General features: G+C 42.4%; 2 protein-coding genes across 2 annotated transcripts; both read left to right on the forward strand.

The window, feature by feature from the left end:
* The first annotated feature begins 1,662 nt into the window (after positions 1 to 1,662).
* PRDX3 (peroxiredoxin 3) lies at positions 1,663 to 7,704 on the forward strand. The gene is made up of 7 exons (XM_062580191.1): positions 1,663 to 1,733; positions 1,807 to 1,882; positions 2,032 to 2,173; positions 2,941 to 3,076; positions 4,797 to 4,900; positions 6,170 to 6,335; positions 6,834 to 7,704. The coding sequence occupies exons 1-7, from the start codon at positions 1,698 to 1,700 to the stop codon at positions 6,885 to 6,887; spliced, it is 714 nt and encodes a 237-aa protein (XP_062436175.1). The 5' UTR covers positions 1,663 to 1,697; the 3' UTR covers positions 6,888 to 7,704.
* Positions 7,705 to 8,581: 877 nt separating this feature from the next.
* SFXN4 (sideroflexin 4) lies at positions 8,582 to 23,344 on the forward strand. Its single transcript, XM_062580649.1, has 14 exons — positions 8,582 to 8,672; positions 9,182 to 9,247; positions 10,593 to 10,667; positions 11,753 to 11,779; positions 11,897 to 11,951; positions 12,772 to 12,797; positions 14,224 to 14,274; positions 14,356 to 14,421; positions 14,527 to 14,595; positions 15,873 to 15,963; positions 19,424 to 19,539; positions 20,526 to 20,611; positions 21,674 to 21,788; positions 22,924 to 23,344. The coding sequence occupies exons 1-14, from the start codon at positions 8,634 to 8,636 to the stop codon at positions 22,999 to 23,001; spliced, it is 960 nt and encodes a 319-aa protein (XP_062436633.1). The 5' UTR covers positions 8,582 to 8,633; the 3' UTR covers positions 23,002 to 23,344.
* Positions 23,345 to 23,842: the final 498 nt, after the last annotated feature.

Below are 23,842 nucleotides of genomic sequence, written 5' to 3' on the forward strand. Positions count from 1 at the left end.
TCCCATCAGAGCCTCTGTCCATCTGGTACTTTCAAGCGGCCCTTTTTCATCCACAAGAGTCAGAACCGAACTGTCTTTTACACCTTCAGGTTTCCCTTAACAAAGTGAAGAAACGAACAGCTAAGGTTCATTAACTCAGAGTCTGCTAGTTTAGTAACCAATTACTGCATGCATGCACACACACACACATCTTGTTAAAGGATAGTAAGCCTGAAGGGAACACCTTCAACATCAGAAGTGCTGAAGTCTTGCATACTTGAAGTCAAGGAAACTAGTGGGTGTAGGAAGCTGCTAGACTACTACTTTAGAGGATCCCAAACTGGGATATGCATATCCTTAGGTGTATATGTTTTCCTTCCCCCTCTTCCCAACCTGATTACAAGAACAGTTCCTCTCCCACACTCTCATGAGGGCACCTCTGTCTTCGTCATGCACCTAGGCAGCTGCCTAGCTATCTCAGGGCACATGTGAATAGATACATCATTCTGGTTGCTCTGTCAGGCACTTAGTTTTGGAGAAGATTATCTGAGCCGCATTTTCAGCTGTCACTGGCTGTATCTGTATTGATAAGTTCAGGAGCGCTAGGGAAAGGCACCAAGCACTGGAACCGGTCTGTCTACAGTGTTGAAATGCTCTAAAGTCCCTTTTAGCCAATACCAACTAACACTGCCCCAAACAGTTCCTGGGTTTATTAGAGAGTTAATATCGGCCAGGGACCAATCTCAACAGGCAATGTGTGTGCAATCATCCTCTTTTAGAGGCTCAGAGAGTTTACTAGTACAGAAGCGACCAGACCATGCCAGCTGGATGAGTACCAGGAACAAGTTCACAAATTTCTTTGGTACTAGATGTAAGCATCCACTGGGACTCCAGGAGTTGAGGGATGTGGATTAGTCCCCTTTGGCCTTGGCTCTGGAAGCAGAGCTCGTACTGCCAGTGGAGACAGACTTCTCATCCATTCATACGGTGGGAATCTCCTCTTTGTAAAGAATGTGAATACGAATCGAAAAAAAAAAAAACAAAAATGAAACTTGATTTGACTATTTAGGCAAAGAAACATAAAAAAAAAAAAAAGAGGCAGGTAAGAGCAAATGGATTTTTAGAGTGTTTGATTTTCATACTCTGGGCTGTACACGCCATTTCTGCTGCTCCAGAGGATGTGGCCTATAACAGGAAAGGGAGCTGGTGCTTGTATTGGTGAAGGTGGTCTATACTGCTGCTGTTGTCAGGCATCCAACAAAAATATCTTGGAAAAAAAATGTACTGATCAAGTGACTGTGCTAAAGCAGCTCCTTTAGCTGGGGTTGTAGGGCCTACGCACCAGCAGCAGCCTGGTGCCTCCAGCTGCAGGGAAACAGTAAGATTTATCCAACTGAGGTGTGGGGCCTTCCACAGCCTATTCACCTTCTCTGCTGCCTGGTCTGGAAGGAGACGGGGGCCTGTGCCGTGGTTCTGTGACTCTCCTACCTCCCCACGCGCTCGCACACCCCGTAACGCCTCTTCTCAGGGCTGAACCCGCGCAGCTCCTTTGCGGCAGCCCGGGCAGAACGGGGGCCAACCTCCGGCGCGGCGCGGCGCGTCCGGCCACGGCCACGGCCACGCTCGGCCTGACGCAGCTCCCCGCCCCGCGGCGGGGCCGCCCCCTCCTCCCCTCCCGTGCCGCCGGCCCGGCTCCGCCCGCCGCCGCCGCGCTCGACATGGCCGCCGCGCTGGGGAGGCTCCTACGGAGCGCGGTGAGCGCCCGCCCGCAGGCCGCGGCCCCGGCCCCGCCGCGGCCCCGGCCCTGACGGCCCGTGTCCCCCGCAGGTGCCCGCCGCCGCCGCCGCCGGGAGGAGGGTGACGGCGCGGCCGCCGCCCTGCGCCCGCCGCCAGCTCAGCCTCGGTAAGCGCGCGGGGAGGGGGGGCTGCGGCGCGGCGCGGCGCGGCGCTGCGGGCGGGCGGGCGGCGCTCGCGGCTGCGGGCCCGGAGCCGAGGGCGCGGCCTGCGGCGCGGCGCGGCGCGGCGACACTCTCTTTTTTTCCTGCCCCCGAGGCTCTTCCAGGCTCGCTCCTGCCGTCACGCAGCACGCCCCGTTTTTCAAAGGAACGGCTGTCGTCAACGGAGAGTTCAAAGAGCTGAGCCTAGATGATTTTAAGGGGAAATACCTGGTTCTCTTCTTCTACCCTCTGGATTTGTGAGTGCAGGTTTATTCTCTTTCAAATGTTGCTCCTGAGGCTTGTGATTTAAGGAGCCTGGCTGAAGAGAACCAAAAACGCAGCACGGCATTCCTGCCTGAAGTGACTGTTTTTTGCCTTATCCGGGGTTGTCTTGCAAAGCAGATGTGGCCGTTTCTAGAGCACGAGTGATAAGATTTGGGGACAAAAGGTAGCTGTGTACTACAGCAACAGTCGGAGAGCATCTGCTGGCTGCTAGGAGTGTTTCGGGAGATAGCCGGGTCTCGCAGGCGCCGTTCCTCCTAGGGTCGGGTCCCTGGGGTGGGAGCGTTGCCTTGCAGCTCTGGGTCACCGGGAAGCCTTGTGTCCTTCCAAGCAGCAGGCCAGCAAACTGCAGCTCCAGAGCAAAAGGTGGTGTGACGGGGCCCCAGCCAAGAAGGCCTGAACGGCTAAGAGCATCCTGGACACTTTTTCCTGAAGTCTAGTGTATGTGCGTAGCTGGGAGAGGGTGTAATCTGCAGCCCTCCCAGTATAGAAATTCCGTGCAAGAATACCTTTGTCAACAACAGAGAGCTGAAAATTGGTGTGCCATATAGCTGTGCAGCAGTTGCTGTTGCTTTTAGACTTATTGAAGCCAACCTTCAGCAGGGAACGTGGTCAGAATTATCAAGCATGCAGTTAAATAAAACACACCGCTGCATTAGTGCCTAGATATGAATATATGAGCATCTTTTCTAAACTCTCAAAAGCTTGCAGAATCTTTACAGCCTCCTCTCTTCCCACCCAGCACCTTTGTATGTCCCACAGAAATTATAGCTTTCAGTAACAAAGCAAATGAATTTCATGATGTGAACTGTGAAGTGGTTGCAGTTTCTGTGGATTCTCATTTCTGCCATCTGGCCTGGATAAATACACCACGAAAGGTATGAATTGGGCAACAGTTTGGGGTTTTCTGTATTGGTTTGCTTCTTTTTTATAAGAGCTTTTTTTAAGAGTTAAATGAACAATCACACAAACACTAATTTTAATAAATAGACAGTGATATGTCTAAGTGAGTAACATAAGATGGTGTGACTTAACTCTGACCTCAATTTTTTTCCTGATCTTTTCTTTCATAGTTTTTTTTTTTTTTTTTTTTTTTTTTTTTTTTTTGTCTTTGTTTTCCTGACTGTCTTGGTAGTCCTGGAGGTTACATCATGTCCTCATATTTATCCCACCAGATGAATATGTTGCTGTCCTAAGGTGCTCGTTACAGCTAACGGTTTGTGTGTAGCATGACATAAAATTACTAGCAGCTGATTTAGTAACTATTGCTAACTAGTACCTAGCACTGATAACTGTAGAATGGAAACAAAAGAAGAACCAGTTTATCAAAGCACTTGTAGTGTTAATTGTCATTTGCTGAAATGGTTCCACTTCTTAAATACAAACATAGGTCCTCAGCTTTCTTCAGGGAAAGAACTGATAGCAAAGACTAGCAACTGGCAGTTACCATTTTTTTTTTTTTTTTTTTTTTACATTATCACAAGTATGTATTCATATATATATATATATATATATATATAAGTCATCTCACTAGTTTCTTTAGTAGTAGAAAATAAAAAACGTCGTCGGAAGGTACAGAAGCTCCCGTGGGATCTGTAATTGCCCATGGGATCACGCGGTCAATTGTAGTGCTGGTCCTTGTCAGATTAGGATGCTCTAGATGCATGGCAGCTTCTCTGTAACATACAAGAGAGTGTGTCTGCTACATTTAATGTGTCTTGGCTGAGCCAACCAGAGTAACTAATTTTCTGCATTCTTTGTTTAAAGCTCTAAAATGTGATTATGAACAGACTTCAATTCCTCAATGAAAGCAACGAAGTGTATACCATGTGTTGTTTAGTGCACGCATAGCAAAATATTTTGCAAAGGATAGAAAAAAATTCCACAATAGTGCAGATGGAAAACTGACACCTTGAGAAGTTAAGGCCTTGGTTTCTCTGATATCTGTGTTTAAAGCCTTGCATTTGAGAACTCTACTGCAGACAAGCATTTGCAGGATCAGGGTCTACGTGACTAAGATTACACAATGATTCACTGATGATACCAGAAATAGAAAAGCTAACAAACTCTGGTCATGTTTCAAGGATAGGGAACTTATCTCTCTTACTGTTCCAATATGTTGCATAATTCTCTAAATATTGTTTAAATAGATTCAAAAGAAAATACATGCATAGAGAACAGCAAAACTCTGACATATTTGGTTTGGGTGTTGGTGGCCAGTGTTTTATCAGTTATATAAAGGTTTTCTCTTCCCTCCTCACCACGAGCAGCACTTACATATGCAAAATAAAACTTTATATTCAAAGCTCCTGCACAAGGGACAAAGGAAATCTTTATGTTTTGTTGTTGTTGTGTTAGTCCTTTACCACCAAAATAAGCAATTCTAAAATGCTTGGGGGGTGGGGGTTCATGTTCCAAAACAGATCAAGTGTTCCTGCGTGCTTAAACTTCCCCTGTATGGTTTCTTTCACTGTGCAAATGGAATAAATGTTTTTTTTCTAGTTAATATATCTTCAAGAGCACGGAATCCAGCCATCTAAAGAGTAATCTTTAAAAAGCATTTGGTAGTAAAATGGTATCTTATTCTATTTTCACTAGAGTGGCGGCTTGGGCCATATGAATATTCCAGTTCTGTCAGATCTCACAAAACAAATCTCCCGTGATTATGGTGTGCTACTAGAAGGACCTGGCATAGCACTACGGTAATACATGATTGCTAGTAATTGTTACAATACAACCCAGTTGAAAACAGTGTGGGCCATGCTGTCTCCTCCTGAGGATCAAATGAAAACTATAAAGCATCCACTTGTTCTGTAGAACTTCTGTTTGATCCTGTTTGAGGAAAAGGGTACGTTTCCAACTGGGTATGGTTCCACACTTCTCTGATAATATCTGCAGAGGAAAAGTCAGCTATTCTGATCTGAATTAATGGGAGAACTCCTTGACACTAAGGAAGGGGAGAGTAGGATAGAAGAGAATTTCTCAGTTTTTCAGAATTTAGGACTGTCCTCTCTTCCCCATTTTTTCCTCTCCCTCTGGAGGTAAAGAGATCACATTGGCTTCTATGTAAGAATTTTTCTAAGCTGTAGTCCTAGAGGCCACTACAGTCAATCCCAAAACTATGTAGAATAATGAAATTTACAACACTTCCTTTCCCACTATGGAAATACTTACTAAAAGTAAATAGTGATCCCTGAGAAATGTTGGATAGAAGTCCACTGGAGAGATCTGATTCCTGATCTCTGGATGAAAAGGCAGCTGTATCAGCTGTTGGCCCTAAAGTATGGGACTAATCTCATACTCTTAGTGTTCACAGAACACTAGTTATGGATATTTGGTAGAGAAGGTCTTCTTGTATGCCTTGAAAAATGATTTTTTCATTTAGTTCTCCTCTAAGAACAGAGTGGTAAAAGTCTACAGAGGATTGTTTAAAATTCTGCTTCAGAGCTGAGTAAGAAGAATAATACTGATTCTAGGTTACTCTGTCCTGTTCTTCCACTTAAAAAACTGAGCAGCTTCTTTGAAGCTTCCTTGCTAGAAGAGATTTCTGATGCTTGTTTGTTGAAAAAGTTAAATTCAACACATTAGTAGGATAGAAGTGGGATTCAGTTCCCACAAATGTTTACATGTAACAGGATTTAATTTAGTATTTTAATGTTCAAGCAACTCTTCAGTCATAACTTCAGATTTTCTTGTTAACCAAAAAGACATGGCAAGGATGCCAACTATCAGCTTTGAAATATAGGTGGAATTCTTTCTGCTTTAGTTACATTTCTGGCTGTCTTAATTTCATAGTTTTCATGCATGGTTTGCAATATCGCAATACAAATAGATTGGTCTTGCTTTTGATCACTGCACTAACAAACAATATATTAGGTGCTGTGTTACTACTCCTAATAGATATGTGTATCAGTTTTGTGTTTGGTCTTGGGAATGTGATTTGCATTCCCTAAAGTATTGATTGTTTACAGAGGTCTCTTCATCATTGATCCTAATGGAGTCATCAAGCATCTAAGTGTCAATGACCTTCCTGTGGGTCGTAGTGTGGAAGAGACCCTTCGCTTGGTGAAAGCATTCCAGTATGTAGAAACACATGGAGAGGTTTGCCCAGCAAACTGGACTCCAGACTCCCCTACAGTAAGTGCCTGCTAAATACCACTTTTCTAAATATAAACACTGGCATATCTTTGTGTGCCTAAAGGGCTGAGACCTACTTAAGCATGAGCTGCTTGACTGAATCTATTCACATAGTCTAAATCTGAAGCTTACATCAGTTGGAACTATTTAGTCTATTTGTATGCTATTAAACGTGTGATTCCTGAAAGAAAATCAGCAACTTTCTTCACAGAAGATAAAAATTGTATTTAAAACTCTTAATTTGACTTGCACTTTCCACAGTTGTCCTTGGATTTTTACTTCTTTAATGTCCTGCTATTTAGCAGGAAAAAATGTCATATATTTAAAATTTGTGAATAGAAGCTTGTGCATCTTTTAGGCTTTCATTTTTGTCTTTCAAATGAGTGGAGAAGCAGAAATAATCTAGTGTTTTAATAACGTGTACGTGCTTTTATTGCATAAAATGTCAAATTCTAAGACAAATCCATCATAGATACAATAATTTTTTTTTCTTGACAGATCAAACCAAGTCCAGAAGCTTCTAAGGAATATTTTGAGAAAGTACATACATAAACACTCAAATATGCAGAAAAAGGTCTTAGTAACTGAAGGTGTTACTTGTGCAACTTCAACTAAGAGAGATTTCTGAAGACCTTAAGAAAGCAACTGTGATTACTTAAAAAAAAATCTAATTTCCTCATGCTTAAAAACATTAAATGCTAAAACATTTACTGACTCCTTTGTCTTGTTTCAAAAGAAAGACGAAAAAGGTGAGTTTTTTTTTCTTGGCCACTTCAGTTTCATGAATTTCTGTAGTCAACAGCTGTTTCACTGAATGGGGGAAGTATGCTGACATGTTTGCTTTCCAGTAGGTTCTTCCTATCTTTTCTTAACTAGCTTTGGACCAGAGAATTTCCCAGGTTTTCTTTTCTCACATTAAAGAGGGAATTCTGTAATAACAACTTGAAAAGTCACAGTGTGTACAATACAGAAAACAGGTTTGATACAGGATTTGTTTTTAACGATCTTCTCAGGGGAAGGGATGAATGTAATAAGCAAAAGTAACCTCCAAATTTTCCATATATGAATGCACGGTAACTTGAAATGAATGTAAAGCTGCTATTTTCACTGCACATATGATCAAGGATACAGCACTAAATAGAACAGGAATATTAACAAGCATGAAGAATTTATATGCTGCTTGCACAACAGTAAAAACATTAATGCCTGTGGTGCACTTAGAGCTTAGTGAGAATCTTCCCTCACTGAAAGAATTGCTTATTTGTTTGAATCTGCTTCCAGAACAACTTATTGGCCAAATGTACTGCTTGAAAACAATGTTGCTTTTCTCTCAAACTACGCAACCTTCAATAAATCTTAACATCTACTAGCTGTAGCTGTGTTGCTTTGTTTTTCTTAGGAAAAATGGTATTAAGAGTCTTGTTCCTGTACTCTGAAGAAGTTGGGTAGTTGCATTTTAAGACTGTCTGCTGTACCTCTATTTGCAGCAAGCAGTTAATGGCTGCAGCTGACTTTGTACATGTGTACAGAGGTGAGTGGGCCAAAGAGCAGTAAGCAGAGGGCGTGCTAGAGGGCCGGATAAATTGAAACAGTACTACATGGACTTGTATTTTCCACCTCCTTCCCTTGTGAGCGGGGAAAAAGAACTATGGAGAACAAACACAGAGCCTTGGCAAAGGAGGAAGTTGTTTTATTGCTACAAGTTAACTTTTTAATAAATAAAAGCATGCTAAAAAGTGCCCATCACTGAGCGTGGTGCACGGGGAGAGAAAGTCACCATTACAGCTTTGAGTACTTGCAAATACTAAGTTTTTCTGCCCGCTGCTTTAGTTCGGTTTTCCATAACGCTGCCGGCTCTCCCGCGCAGCCGGGCGGGAAGGCGAGCCCCTGCGCAGCTTGGTTAGCGCCTGGCACCCGTGAGACCGGGCGGCTCCGGCCTGCCGCGGGACCCTTCTTCCTCTCACCTGAGGCAGGTTTCTTTGCGCTAGGTTTCCGCAAGGGGTGCGGTGCTGGGGCGGCGGCTCTCCGCGCTCCCGCTCCTTGACGCCCCGGCTCATGCTAAGGGAAGCTGCCGGCGGAGAAAAGCGCAGCCAGACGCGTCTGCAGAAGGAGGATCCCGCGTCCTCTGCCGCGGCTCTTTCGGCCCCCTGTGCCCAGGGCCGCCAAGGCGCCGCCGCCGCGCGGCTCCCGGGCCGCCTCGGCCGCAGGCGGCAGCGGGCGGCGGCTCCGGGGAGGCGCGGCCGGGCGGAGCGTGCAGCAGCCGCACCGTCCCCGGGCGCCTTCCGGTGCCGCGGCCCCATGGACCCCAACCTGCAGCTGTGGCGGGCGGAGGGACGGGTAGGGGCGGCGTGAGGCGGCCCCCGGCGCGCTCCCCCCGCCATGCTTGCCCCCCCCCCCCCCCCCCGGCGCGGGTCCCCCCCGGGCGCGCCCCCCGCCGCGCCCCCCCCCCTCCGGCGCGGGTCCCCCCCGGGCGCGCCCCCCGCTGCGCCCCCCCCCCTCCGGCGCGGGTCCCCCCCGGGCGCGCCCCCCGCTGCGCCCCCCTCCGTGCGCCCCCCCCCCCCCCTGGCGCGGGTCCCCCCCGGGCGCGCCCCCCCCCCCCGGCGCGGGTCTCCCCCGGGCGCGCCCCCCGCCGCGCCCCCCTCTCGGCGCGGCCCCCCCTCCGCGGCGCCCCCCCCATGCGTAGCGAGCCCCGCTGTGGCCCCCCCGGCGCCCCCCCATGCGTGGCCCCCCCCCAGCGCAGCCCCCCCCCTCCGGTGTGCCCCCCCGTGCCCCCCCCCATGCGCGGCCCCCCGCCATGTGCCCCCCCATGCGCGGCCGCCGCCAGCCCCGCCGCGCGCTTCGCGCAGTCTTTCCTGCAGCGGTTCCGTCTCTGGGCTGACGTCCTCGACCCGCTGCTGCTCGTCGCCTCCTCGGTGAGTGCCGCCGCCCCGCGCCCCTCCGCGCCGCGCCGCGCCGCGCCGCGCCGCCGCGGTCTCTGCGGGCGGCCTCGCGGGGCCCGCGGAGCCCTGGCGCGGCGGGGAGGGGCGCGGCGCGTCTGAAACCGCGCCTGGTGTTTTTATACACGCGCGCCCCAAGCGCGTCCCCCCTCTTCGCTGGGAGCGCGGCCGCGTCCTAGGGCCTTTTATACTGGAGAGTGACAGCAATAGCTTTAACGATAGTTATTGCTACCTTTCAGCCACGAAGTATAAAGTTGCTAAACTCCGGGAATTGTCACAATATGGCAAACTTCTGCAGAAGGTGCATTTTTCTGTCCTTCTATGTAGTTTTATCAGAGAATACAAGAGAAAACTATAGCACATGGTATGAGAGTTCACTGGTGGGTTTGTTGAAAGTGTTTTTATTGCTTGACTGTTTTTTAAAGGGCAAAGTTAAGGTAAATCAAAATAATACAATCAAAGCCTATGTACGTGGGAATTTCCTTGTCGCTTACAGAGTTAGTATGTTTTGTGTTTGTCTATATATACACACAAACACATCGATATGGCATGACTATATATATATATATATATATATGGCTATATGTATATGTATCTCAGAGATCTGGCATTAGTTCATCACACCTTGAATTAAGATACATTGTTGCAAATGAAGATTTGCTCACTGAAGAAAAGTCAAGTAATCTCACAAGTTCTCCTAAGGGGAACTACTTATGTAGGCTATCCAAAATGAAAGCTACTAAGGTTACAATTTTATTATCTTTGAGTTTCTGTACCTTTTTTTCCTGTAATTGAAAGCTTAAACCAAGTTTTAAGGAAAGAGTGTAGGACTCCAAACTTCGATTCCACATTTATAAAGATGCAAGAAGATGTAGTGATGTGACTGGTTCCTAGCGAGTTGAAAAGTCTGTTTTGGATTTTCATTTCTGAATAGTTATCTCTTGGGGAGATTAGATTGTTGCTTTGGTGAAAACCTTTTAAAGCTTTGAATCTGCCAGTGCACATGAATAAAAACAAGAATAATGCTCTTAATTTTGGTGGGGTTGCCCATATGCTTAGAGTTCAGGGGTACTCTTGTCATGGAACTAAAGACTGGAAGATAAAAGCACTGAGGGAGTCTGAGTAATCCGAAAGTTTCTATAGTCTTAAAGAGACTGTACATCTATGCATGTTCTTGCCTTCACTGCTCTGGTGAAGGACAGAAAGGAGCATTATCTTGACATTTTGTGTTCGTATTTAACATGTGTTTTAACTGATATGTTGTGCTTTAGATTATTTAAATCTGACCTATTTTTTCTGTTTTATTTTTTCTTAAATGTAGGAAGAAATAAGAAGAAGCAGATTATTCATACAAAGCAATGGAAAGACTCTCAGTGAGCCCATTCACAACAATCAGGTATTTTGGAGTGCAGATTATAGAAAAGAGAGGTATCTTTTTCATGGCTGAGAAAGCTGATATTGAAAAGATCTAGCAGACAGAATACTGAGATACAGATACAATGGGTAACACTGGAAAAACGCTTTACTGCAGAGATTTTAATTTGTGAATCTGTTCAGAATTTCCTTGAATGACTACTAACTTCAGTGCCAAATTTCAGTTTTGTCATCCTGAAGAAAACTTATTTGCATGTTGTATTATTTAAAACTTTAAAATATAAGTTTAAAAGGAACTCTCAAATCACTCTAGGAATCATTGCTTTCAGGCTGCCTGTCCCAAGTTTAGATAATGTAAGTGAGAAATACACAAAATCCGTACTTGTTTGAATTTTTTGATGTTGCATCCTCATATAGAGTGCAGGCTGACTGGGTCTCGCACCTCATAAAATTAGCAATAGCAGTACTTGGGTGGGAAACCTACTCACAGAATTTCTAGAAAGTTGTACTAAACCCTTGTTTCATTAGAAGATTTTTTTCTTTTGATTCAGTCAGGACTCAACTGTATCATGTGGCATTTAGTACCCTAACTGTTAAAGTGCCAAAGGAGAAGTAAAAAAATCTGTGATTCTGTAAAGAAACAAAATCTTAACAATAAGTGTTTAGGCTTTTGGCCATATTTAAATATTGCTTGTTTTCTATATATATATATATATATATATATATATATATATATACACACACATATATATTTCCTATATAGAGATCTCTTTCTATATATGTTTTTTTCTGTATATATGATATATAATCATATAATCTATATGCTAACTTAACTTTTTAAAATTTGCTTTTTGTTCTGTCATAATGTATGCTTTAGTGCTACTAGTCAGCACATGGAATATGAGTAAATTATATTGAGCCATGAGTATGTAGGGGGAATTTTCACAGAGAAAATAATGCAAGGGGGTATATATATACTTATATATGTATAGCACTCCATATAAATTTGAGTTATTGGAAAAATGATATCTATAATAAGTTTAAAAACAAGTTTTTATTCAATCTCTCCTGAAACTTGATCGCTAATCGAATTTTCAAATTATTTAGATGAAGCAGGCCTTCTTGCTAAGCCTGGTAAGTTTGCAAAAGATTTAGAAATCTATTTTTTTTCTTTCTTATTTAAGTATGGCAAAGATGGTCTAATTTTCCCTTTCTTCCTTTTTTTTTCCTTTCTTCCTTTCTTCCTTTCAGTCTAGCGTGCATCCTGATACAAACAATGTAATTCCTGTTTTGTTTAGACCTCCAGGTCAGTTCCCTTGAGAAAAGATTTTCTGTGTGTGACTGAAGCATCAAAGGGGAATGGCTCGTAGTAGACAACCACTGTGATGCTATAGTAATACTCTTTTTGTATAGAAAAATATATAATATATACTTTCACTTCTGTTACTTGCATTTATCTTTTATTGAAGATTTATTCCCACAGTGCTCTAGAAGAGGCATGTTACCTGCAGTTCATCTGCTCCACTGGGCAGAATTGGTCTGACTAGTCTCTATTTTTTGGCACTACATAATGAGTACCCAAATGCCTTCACAGGTAAAACAGTCCACATTTATTTTAGGTTGTCCTTTGGTGCACATAGCTACTATATGAATTTGATTGCTGCAGTGACAGGTAGGCTCTTCTTGGGATGACATATAGACAAGATACCACAGATAATTAATCAGACATAAGAATGCTTATCTGTTTATTCATTACTTTATGTAATCATTCACAGATATTCATCTTGGCCACAGATACGTGGCCTTTGTTTCCACATTGTTGCTTTTGAATGGAGGGAGGAGAAGCAGTTTCCCTTTAGAGCTCAGTTTCCAGGTAGCCCACTTGAGTGGAGTTCACAAGAACTTCTTTTTGGCCATAAGCTGAGAAAGGTGTTCTCAGTTCTTGAATGAAGACTGAGAGACAAAGATCATAATTGCAGTTCGTGGAAATGATGCTGTTTTGTGGGTTAGTGTTTTCTTTTCAGCTGAAACTAAGGAGGGAAGTTAGGGGGAGTTTTCTTCTCAAAACCATGAATCTAGACTCACAGGAGTTATTGTTACTGAAATAAAGTTGTTCTTCTTTTCAGCTTTCCTGCCTATATCTCTTCCATTGGTGAGTAATGATGAAAGATGCTAGTGTGTCACATGTTTGCATTTTTTCAAAGTTAGATTTGGGAAAAAGGGAATGCGAGGATTTAGGTTTCTCAGTTGAATTTTCATCCCAAACTTTTTAGAAGAACTGTAGGTTTTAGGAAGGACTGAGTCACTTTCTAGTTATCGAGTCCTTAAGGAATCATACTAGATGTCTAGACTGTTCACTACCTTGCTTTGGCAGTATTCAGAGCAACTGATCTTGCATGAAGGTCAGCTTTTATATGTAAGGTGCTGAAATTCATTAGACACTAAGTGCAAGGGCTGGTTTTGGTCTGTTTAGACTCAAAAAAAAAATGGGACTTTATTTGGAAAGAGACAGCACAGTAGGCTCTGATGTTCAGCACCAAAATGTGAGTTTTCTCTTACATAGTTTGTATTTTTGCCCATGAAAATTGGTGTTAAGAAATTACAAAAGGTGTGAAAATAAATTCTTCATGTATTTCTCATAAATTCTAATTCACCTACATTGCACCGTTCTTGCTTGATAAAATTTGTAGCTCTAATTACATGCACATTTATAATTTAGGTGTGTTCGCCTAAGTATTTGACATATGAGTATACATATTGAGATATTTAATTCCATGTACAGGTTACTATGTGAATATGTGTAATAATGAAAGTCTTGATGACTTACATTAAGAACAGTAACGGAAATATTTAATGTTTACAGCTTAATGTTCTTTCATAGATTTGGTTAGATTAGTTTGGGTCATTGATAATAGGAATAGTGTGATCCACTAGTAACAAATGAATTACTGATCCTCCTCTGAGGCTTTGCACATTCCCTGCCATTCTCTTACTCTACAGTTGCTATGTCTTAGTTGACTTTGATGTTCTTTGAGAGTACTCCACATGTTGAGGTAAAAGTGTGCTAGTAGGTCAGACCTCAAGAAAGACCATAGTTTATAGCTGAGGTTTTTATTCATTGTCTAAACTAGACTAAGACTTGGGAAGTAACTACTAAAATCTCAGGTCTTGGATTAGTTAGATCTAGTATCTCTATACTCATCAGTCAAAACTGTATGACCCTTACTCATTCTCTTCTTTAATTATTATTTCTACTATCTAGTTTACTCTGCTGCATCTATTTAAACTTGACTGGTACAAATATGTTTTTTAAATTTGAGTAAAATAGCATCTTGGCTAAATATTCTTATACACAATGTTTTAATAACTGTATCTCTGTGTTTTATGTTAGAGAAACTGATTGTGTCACATCTGTGGCAAGAAAGTTCTAGTATGTTAGACTAGAACCAGGGCAAACAGCCTCTGGTGTGGCCTGGAGCAATGTTGCAAATAGTAACATAGCAATTCCAGCCAACCTCTGCTGATCAGAAACTCCTAGATTCATTAAAACTAATTTTTCTGTGGGGTTTTCCTCTTAGGTTATTGTTTCATCACTTCAGCTCCAAGCCAGGAATGCATTTTTTTGTCAGGTAGTTGTCTCTTTCTACATTTGCATGTCTTTTAGACTCAGTTCCAAATTCATTTTTAGTTACAGTCTGTCCTTTCTGCAGTTTGTGTTTCACACATATACTACTGGATTCACCCTAATCAATGGAAATGGCTCCAAGAAGGCTGAAGTATGTATTGATTTTTATTTTTGGAATAATACATTTTGACTACATTTTGTTTTACAAGTGTATTACAAGTGTACTTACACTGTATGTTTCCTCTGTCCTTTTTAGGAGTACTCTGTTCAACAAAAGCAAGTCTTCTACGGCTTGGGTGCTATCGCCTATGCAGCATGTATAGGTGTATGTATTTTCTTAGTGCTCGTTTTCTTGATATGCTGACAAGGAGTAGGCATTGAGATAATCATATTGCCAAGTAGCCCTCAGGGTTGTGTTCTGTATATACTGCCCTGATGTCTACCCCCAGAGCTGTTGAGAGTAGGAGGGTTTTCTTGATCAGCCATCGGCCAATACCTTGCTTGGCTTCCTCTGATGCTTTCTCTTATGTCCTTTTCTTTATTATTTTGTGAGCTTAGAAAATGAGTGGTGAGGAGAAACTGGATCAGAGTTTATAAACACAGAATAACTCACTGGGTTGCTGTAGTTACTCTTTGATCTTTGGAAGAGATCTGGCTAACTAAACAAGTGATGAAAGCTCCATGCTGCTGTGCTGGTGGAGATAGCTCAGATCTCAGAATCAGCACAATCATGAAAATATTGCACTGGACACAGATTAATTAGCTTTTCAGAGGAGCTAGGTAGCTGAGGGGCAGTGCTGTTGTGAAATAGCTGTGTGGTTTCCAAAGTCTGCCTTATCAGAGTAAGCTCTGGTGATACTGCATTGTGGGTGTTGATGTCCGGAGAATCCATTTCCTTACTCTCCACACTGAACAATGCTCTCCGTAAACATTCTGTTGGAAAAATATGGGCATTCCTGCGTTTGTTAGATGAGCTTTCTCCTCTGTCCACTAGGCAAAACAGTAAGACCTGTAGTGCTCAGGGGTTACAGAGGTCTGGGGAGGCAGCTGTGCCCACGGGGGAATACGGGCATTCTTTCACCTTGTCCTCCAAGGGAAACTCTTAGCTATAGCTGGTGTTCTGTCCGTTTATTGCTAAATAAAACTTTCCAGGAAATGTGCTATGGGAATATAAAATAGGGTTGAAACTACAGGGATAGAGATATGAATTGACAAGTGCACCAAGTGCGTGATTTAGGGGAGAGAGCAGCACATGTACTGTAGAGGCAATTGGATGGATAGCTAAGAGCAATCAGTGAGAGATAGTTGTTCTCTTTTTTTCTGTCTTTGCATACATGCTAGTAGTGTCCACTACGTAAAAGTCTTTAATACTTTTTTACCATATTAATTCCTATTCTCATATAAAACAGTGATTAGCAAAATCTTTCTCAGCAACTATAGACTGTGTGTATTTCTTTGAACTGTTAAACCAAAGCATTTGTTTAATTTGTAGATGATCTCTTAAGTGCTAAGTTGCAGGCTCCTTTTCCTAAACTGTTGCACATATTAAAATAATTTATATATTTTTTAATAGAAGATACCTGTTTCTTCCCAATACCTTAGGCTATTCCTATCTTCTTTATGAATCGATACACATTGAAGAGTCCCTTAACGCAGCTGGTCATCAGAAAACTTTTGCCTGCTCCTCTTCTTGGTGAGTAAAAAGAAACCATACATCTAACAGCTCGTCCAAGGGCTACGTGCTGCCCTTTGTGACTGTAAAATTTTCTTGCCCTTACAAACATATGGTCTTCATTGTTTACCAGCCTTCTTTTCTGGCTGCTGTTGCTGGGTACTGTCCTTTCTGTGTGAGAGTTAATGCTGATTAGTGTAACTGTCCTTAATTTGATGCTTTCTGGTTTGTAGTTTTAAAGCTTCAGGGCATTGCTCTGACCTTTGTATACACTGTGTGCAACTATTTCTCTTAAAGAAATCCAGGAAAGCGTTTGGTGTTTTCCTTTGGCTGGGTGAACTCAGACGTTATGTCAAAACCACCAAGACTGTCAGGAGCGATGAAGATGGCAATGACATTAATATTGACACCACCTGATGTGGTACATACATGACCCCGGAGTGCAACACAACTCTAGCTATGCACTACCATAGTTCCTTATTCAGGTTGGGGCTACTGCTGGCTGTGTAACTGCTGACAGTAGTGAGTGAGTCTTACATCAGAATATTATTAACCTTGCAAGATAATAAGTCTCATTCATTACAGGAATAACTCTATTGACATAGTGAAATTGTACTGGTATAAGTTTAACTATTTGATCACAGAGAATCACATAATAGTTGAGGTTGGAAGGGGCCTTTGGAGATCATATGATCCAACACCCCTGCTCAAGCAGGCGCAGCTAGAGCAGGTTGCCCAGGTCCATGTCCAGGCAGGTTTTGAGTATCTCCAAGGATGGAGACTCTATAAACTCTCTGGGCAGCCTGTTCCACTGCTTGATTACCCTCACTGTAAAATTTTTTTTTTACACAAGATGGCTACCTGAACCTTTCTGAAGATCTGCATAAAAGCTCACTGACTTGTTTCCTTTGGAAGGGATGTTAGAATGTACGTCCATTTTATTTTATTTTATTATTATTATTATTATTATTAGGTCTAGAAAGAAACTGGAGGGTAATTGATTAATATTAGTCTAGCATTTGAAAAGCCTCATGTGTTACACTGGTATCTTTATTGAGCAGCCCTGCCAAAAAGTAATGAAAAGAAATATCTTTTCAAACAAGGTTAGCTCAACAAGTGATGCCCTGGATCTTGGTCTAGAAAATAGAAAGGAGAAAACAGTTGCATTAAAAACTCCCATTCAATATGGCCTTTATGTGTGTGGGTAGTTCAGGCTTATAATTTTAGTGGCTGTGAGATGGATATTTCCAGGTACCTTGTCATGCTGGATATGAAGGAGGCTGAAATGTTCTCATTCTGTAGCAAATCTCTAGAATCCACCTGAAGCTTTTCCAGTTGTGACTGAGGCACATGTCTGGGCGGAGAAATACAATCACAGAACGTATTATAGCCAGTGTTCCCCTGGCACTCTCCCTTCCAAGTCAAGGATGCAAGCTTTATCTCAAGCCTTCCCTATTCTTTTTATTTTTCTTATGTACTGAATTTTACACTGCTCTGTACAAAATCCATGCACAACACAAAGTCGTCCCCTTTCTCTTAAGCACAATGTGCTCTCGGTGTGAAATGGATAGTAATGATGAAAGCCTTGAGTGTCTGTACTACCAATGGAATGTCCATACTAATAATGGAATCCCAGACTCTGGAGACAAAAGAGAAAAGTCTGGAGAGAGGAAGACTTTCCCTTGGTCAAGGAAGATTGAGTTAGAGGTCATTTAGGCAAACTTGACACCCACAAATCCATGTGCCCTGATGGGATGCACCCACAAGTGGTGAGGGAGCTGGTGGATGTTGTTGCTAGGCCATTCTCCATCATCTTTGAAAGGTCATGGAGAACAGGAGAGGTGCCTGAGGACTGAAAGAAAGTCAGTGTCACTCCAATCTTCAAAAAAAAGGCAAGAAGGAGGACCCAGGAAACTACAGGCCAGTCAGCCTCACCTCCATCACTGGAAAGGTGATGGAACAGCTCAGCCTGGATGTCATCTTTAAGCATATGGAGAAAAAAAGGTGGTTAGGGTAGTCAGCATGGATTCACCAAGGGGAAATCCTGCTTAACCAACCTGATAGCCTTCTATGATGGAATGACTGGGTAGATGAGAGAAGAGCAGTGGATGTTGTTTACCTTGATTTCACCAAGGCTTTTGACACTCTCTCCCATAACATCCTCATAGGTAAGCTCAGGAAGTGTGAGTTAGGTGAGTGGACAGTATGGTGGATTGAGAATTGGCTGAAAGGTAGAGCTCAGAGGGTTGTCAACAGGGGCGCAGAGTCTAGTTGTGGGCCTATAGTTAGGGGTGTCCTGCAGGAGTCAGTACTGGGTCCAGTCTTGCTCAACTTATTCATCAGTGACATAGATGAAGGGACACAGTGCCTCCTCAGCAAGTTTGGTGATGACACCAAAATGAGAAGAGTGGCTGATACATCAGAAGGCTGTGCTGCCATTCAGAGAGAGCTGGACAGACTGGAGAGGTGGGTGGAGAGGAACCTCATGAAGTTTAACAAAGGCAACTGCAGGGTCCTGCACCTAGGGAGGAATAACTCTAGGCATCAGTACAGGCTGGGAGCTGACCAGCTGCAAAGCAGCTCTGCAGAGAAGGACCTGGGAGTTCTGGTGGACCACAAGTTAACCATGAGCCAGCAATGTGCCCTTGTGGCCAAGAAGGCCTGTGGTATCTTGGGGTGCGTTAGGAAGAGTGTTGCCAGCAGGTCGAGGGAGGTGATCCTACCCCTCTACTCGGCCCTGGTGAGGCCACATCTGGAGTACTGTGTCCAATTTTGGGCAAATACAAGAGCAACATGGAACTACTGGAGAGAGTCCAGCATAGAGCTACAAAGATGATTAGACTGGAGCATCTCTCTTATGAGGAAAGGCTGCAAGAGGTGGGCCTGTGTAGCCTGGAGAAGAGAAGACTGAGAGAGATCTTGTCAATATCTACAAATATCTTAAGGGAGGGTGTGAAGAGGATGGGGCCAGACTCTTTTCAGTGGCGCCAGGCAACAGAACTAGAGGCAGTGGGCACAAACTGAAACACAGGAAGTCTGTCTGAACACAATGTAAAACTTCTTCACTGTGCGAGTGACGGAGCACTGGAACAGACTGCCCAGAGAGGTTGTGGAGACTCCTTCTCTGGAGATCTTCAAAACCTGTCTGGACACGATCCTGTGCAAGGTGCTCTAGGTGACCCTGCTTGAGGTTGTGGTTTGGACTAGATGATCTCCAGAGGTCCTTTCCAATTGCAAGCATTCTCTGATTCTGTGATAAAGCAGCTTGTGGGCTTGGGGCCTTAAAATCTCTTTCAAGCTTCTGAAACAAGTATTAAGATTCCAGGTAGATTTTTATGGGCAGTCTCTTCTTCATCTGCCAGGATACTCGATTGTGAATTGTTGAACTGGATGTTTCAAATGGATAAATATGATTGTTATTACTGAGATAGTCTTGTTAGATCAAGCATCTTTCAAAGCAAAGTCCTCTTTAACTCTACAGGCTTGATGTGTGCGTTTACTGTGGCAGTGGTGAGAAGTCCAGAGTTTGAGAATGGGATTGAAGTAATGGACAAGAATGGCAAAGTAGTAGGAGTATCACAGAAGGCTGGTGAGAAGGTAGGCAAAGATGAGGCCTCTCTTGATTTGCCTGTCAAAGAGCTAAGCTTGAGATAAGCTAAGATAGAGCTAGACATGCTGAAATGAGGAACTACTAAGTGTTGATCCCAAATCAGGTGCTGAATCTTTGGGTAAGCTTGGACCAGGTCTCTGGAACCAGGTTGGGGCCTGTCTTGTGTCTCCAAGGGTTGGCAGCCCCTCCAGCCCAATACAGTCAGTGCCTGAGCTGAAACACAGGGATACAAATAGTGATTTATGTTCTCCCTGGTCACATCAGAACAGACATGGCTCTTGGAGCTTCTCTCTCTGATGGTGCACCTCAGGAAAAAGACTTGTACAGGGTATATGCATCTTCTACAATAATTTTAAAAGCTGTGCTTCCTAAAGGTTAGTGTCCTGATCTACAGTGTAGTAATGTATTTCATCCTTGGGATCTAATTGTGGACCAAAAGGTCCCGATACTTGCTCCCTACCTTGTTTGTCAGCATCCACTGTAGAGCTCAGCACAAAAGGAACTAGAGCAAGGAGACCTCTTTTTTTTGTGCTCTCAGTGACTCTCCCTTTCAATACTAGTGTCCAGGGGAAGGCGGGAACAGCTAGGTGACCATAAAGATATGTGGGCAGCTGAAGAGAGAATTTCAAATTCGATAAGATATAGGTAAGAGGCCCAGAAGGTATGAACATTTGAAAGGAGTTCAGCACACTAAAAAGGCAGATCTCAGCGCAGTGGTTGTCATTATAGGAAAACTTGTTGGGACCTCAGTAGCATCACCTTCCTTTTAAGGCATTTATTAGTCACAGGTGGAATATTTGTCAAATGAAGGAGTTCAATTTCCATTTATAAAAAGAAACCTTCTAACAAATATTTTCACTTACTTATTGCTTGAAACTCTGAAGTATTAGACAGAAAAGTTCTCACAGAAACATGCAGTATTGAAGCTGCAGGGAGCACTGCTCTGAACATTTATTTTTCTCCCTCTCTGGAGGCCGTAAAAGAAACAGCATTGTCAAGAGCAGCCTTGTTTGGGACAGCATTCTTCCTGCCAGAAGTGTTTATGTACTTTCTGAGAAGGTAAGAGGTATTACAACAGGGATGGGGATGCCTGGTTAGGGTATATTCTGGTATTTAGTCTGGCTGTTACCACTTGCTAATTTTCTCCTATTTTTGTGATATTACTTGCTTTGGTAGAAGTGATTATCTTGGAGGTTTCTGTTCAGAGTAATTCACTTGTTTATCTAAGTGAATCAGGTTGTGTCAGCACTCATGCTTTGATTGGATTGCGGGAGGTTGTCTAAAGCTGTGAGGATTTCCTCTGTTCTCCTGAAAACATGAATGGAAACAGGCATGAAACATGGCAGGAAACATAAGTTTGTCTCTGTTCTTCTGACAGGTGATTTTCCAGCATGTAGGTTCCCTGACTGATTTCAGTGTGGCTTACCTTAGACTTATTATTCCTTGAAAGATAATAAGACTTGAATTTGTCACTGGAACTGGATCTCACCTCCCAGATAGCCAGCCATACATTATAAAACTTTTATTGCTTTTGCAACATTTTAAACCCCTATATTCTAAGAAGAATTCACTGTATATTTTATCAGAGAGTTTTTAGCTTGCCTTCAGCTTTTGATGGGGATCACATATCTCATTTAATTAGCTTTGGAGAAGCCTGTTAACAGAAGACATAAATGCAGATGCAAGATAAATTTTAAAAATATATGAAGTAATAAATTTATGCATGATGCTAAGTAGCACTGCCAAGAGGAACTAAATCTTAAAAGAAAGAGAAGGTGCTACAAGAAAAATCTGAGTCAAAGGACTGAAATACTTTAAAGTACTAATGCATCTTCTGTTCTTTTGTCATTTTGATGTTGCTGCTTACATTCTTGATCTTGTATTGTCATTGTTATCTCAAGAAATGCTGCGGTTAAAGAAATCCAAAGCAAAGGGGAAGAATGGGAAGTTGAGAGTAAGAAATTAGGGAATAAAATAAGGCAGCACCTTTAGGGTTTGTAAACCTAAGTTATTACTAACTTTAGTGCAGTAAAATAGTAGCTAATGTTCTTTATTTCATTGTCAGATTATTTTTCAAGCCAGAATTGACACACTTACTTGTCTTTTCCATATCTTTGACAGAGCGAACTTTGTAAAAACTCCGCGTGCTTTGGCTTCAGTGAGAATGATGATGATTACATCAGTACTGACAGGAATGCTACCAGTTTCACTTAGTATGTTCCCACAGTGTGGTGAGGTAAGTCCTTTCACCAGAACTGATTTAGGATTATTACTGTATTAAGTAGTCAATCTGTAACTATGGACAGCAGTCTAAGCCCAGGTAGCAAAAATCAGTGGGATTAAAATTGTTAATGTATCCAAAAGGAGGTGATGGAGAGGCTGCTTGTGAAGGCCTGTGTGGACCTACGGAACTTGTTATATCTAATTTGCAGTGGGTATCATTTATATTTACAGTATTATTTACCAGTTTAGATTTATTAGACTTCTTCAATAGTCTGAAACAAACAAGGCCAGTAGAGCCTTCTTAAAGATTAAAACCAAGACTCTCTCAGCACTATTTTCAGTCCTGCTGGAGTGAGTTAGGTCATAGATAAGAATCTTTTTCACACAAAGTAAGCCTGAGCTCATCAAAGAGATAAACCAACACATGTAACATCCCTTTCCTCTAGCTGTGCAAGGTCGTCTCTTCACCCTGCCTTACCAAATGGTTAAGTTAATCTATTCCCTGAGTAACTACTCCTTCCTGGCAGGTTTTAAAGGGAGGTTGTAACCTTTGGAACTTTGGGCTCTAGAGAAGGCCAGGAGGCCTTCTCCTCAGAGGAGTCTGAGATGCTTTTCTGATGCTATTTCCTGTCCTTTGTCAATTGCACTATGTCAATATTCTCAGAAAATCGTAAAGGGAGCTCTTGCAGTTTCCAGTGGCTTCGCTTAGCCTAAGAGCTCTGGCATTCTTTTGTTAATCTCTTTTGGCAACAAGGATAAACTGGACATAGATGATGGGACTTTTGGGAAAGCATGTACTGAGAGTATGGCTGGTTTATTTCCTTTGAGCTTCCCAATTGTTCAGCTCACAGCAGAAATTCTCCTGGGTAAGTCGTTCAAATACAGGGAATGGAGATAACTTTAATTAAGCTCTGGTTAGATATCAGGAGTACTCTAAACTCTAAACTGAAGTAAAATACGTCCTTTATGTTTACATTTCTAAAACATGTCAGAGAACAACCAACCAACCCCAAAACAAAAAACTCAAATGTCTTGAAGTCTTGTTTCTGAATACAGTACTTCAATTAGTACAAAGATTGAAGTATAGAAGATTAACTTACACTTATCAGGATACAATATTGCTGATTCCCTTTTTCTAAAAATTTCAGATAAAGCGAGCAGACCTGGAACCAGAAATTCTGTCATGTACAGAAGAAACAGAATTATTCTATAATAGAGGAATTTAGGAATTGGTTTTAATGTATAAATGTTTTCTAGTTAAAGTGAACTCCAAATGCCTCAACAAACTCGATGGAATACTTGGCTGATCAAATCATGAGTTTAGTGGGAGGATGCATACCATATTTGGTGTACAGTGATGTGATCTATAACCGGACAGACTTTTAAGAGGAAGACTTGCTATTTGCAAGTCCCAGCCTAAAGGCGGGTTTGTACATGTACCTTAATGTTATAAGTGATATTTATACCAGAAAGCTTTGTTGTAACAGTGTGTTTGTCACAAGCTGTGTTCATTATGCTTCCTCATGTGATTGATTGCTTAATTAAAAGATGGTGACTATTGAATACAAAGTTTTGTTTTTCTGTTGCTGTGCCTTTTGGCATGCAGCTTTCTAGGAACACAATTGGTAAAGGTGTTAACATCAATAGTCCTTTGGGGAAAGTCAAAGCTCGTTCTTCTAGGACAACTTGCTTTTAATATGTAGTGTTATTAGACAAAACAACCCTGCTAACAATGTAATGTTGGTTAAATTTAGTTGTTGTGGGAACAAGATAGGAGGAAACTCCACATCTGTGGTAGGACACCTTGTTGTTGTGATAACTGTAGGCAGTTCATAGGAAAGACTGCTATAAGAACACTAAAGATGTTACGTACAGTACTCCTAAGGCTCTGTGTGACAAGGAATAAATATAGGATAAATAATATAATCACTTTCACAGAAATAATTTTACAGGTACCACCTCCAAAATCTTTATTTATTTAACTTTCTTAAAGAGTGCAATAAGCAGCTCACTACTATCCTATCACTGGAGGATTTAGATTTATTTTATGGTGTGAGCAAACCAACA

This window comes from Rhea pennata, chromosome 7 (assembly GCF_028389875.1).
Source record: "Rhea pennata isolate bPtePen1 chromosome 7, bPtePen1.pri, whole genome shotgun sequence".
NCBI classification, from domain to species: domain Eukaryota; kingdom Metazoa; phylum Chordata; class Aves; order Rheiformes; family Rheidae; genus Rhea; species Rhea pennata.

Coding starts and splice junctions, on each gene's coding strand:
- SFXN4 (XM_062580649.1), top strand. CDS start 8,634: ATGGACCCCAACCTGCAGCTGTGGCGGGCGGAGGGACGG. Junction 8,673..9,181: donor TGTGGCGGGCGGAGGGACGG/GTAGGGGCGGCG, acceptor CGCTTCGCGCAG/TCTTTCCTGCAGCGGTTCCG. Junction 11,952..12,771: donor TGTTTTGTTTAGACCTCCAG/GTCAGTTCCCTT, acceptor TCTTCTTTTCAG/CTTTCCTGCCTATATCTCTT.
- PRDX3 (XM_062580191.1), top strand. CDS start 1,698: ATGGCCGCCGCGCTGGGGAGGCTCCTACGGAGCGCG. Junction 1,883..2,031: donor CCGCCGCCAGCTCAGCCTCG/GTAAGCGCGCGG, acceptor CCTGCCCCCGAG/GCTCTTCCAGGCTCGCTCCT. Junction 2,174..2,940: donor TTCTTCTACCCTCTGGATTT/GTGAGTGCAGGT, acceptor CTTCCCACCCAG/CACCTTTGTATGTCCCACAG.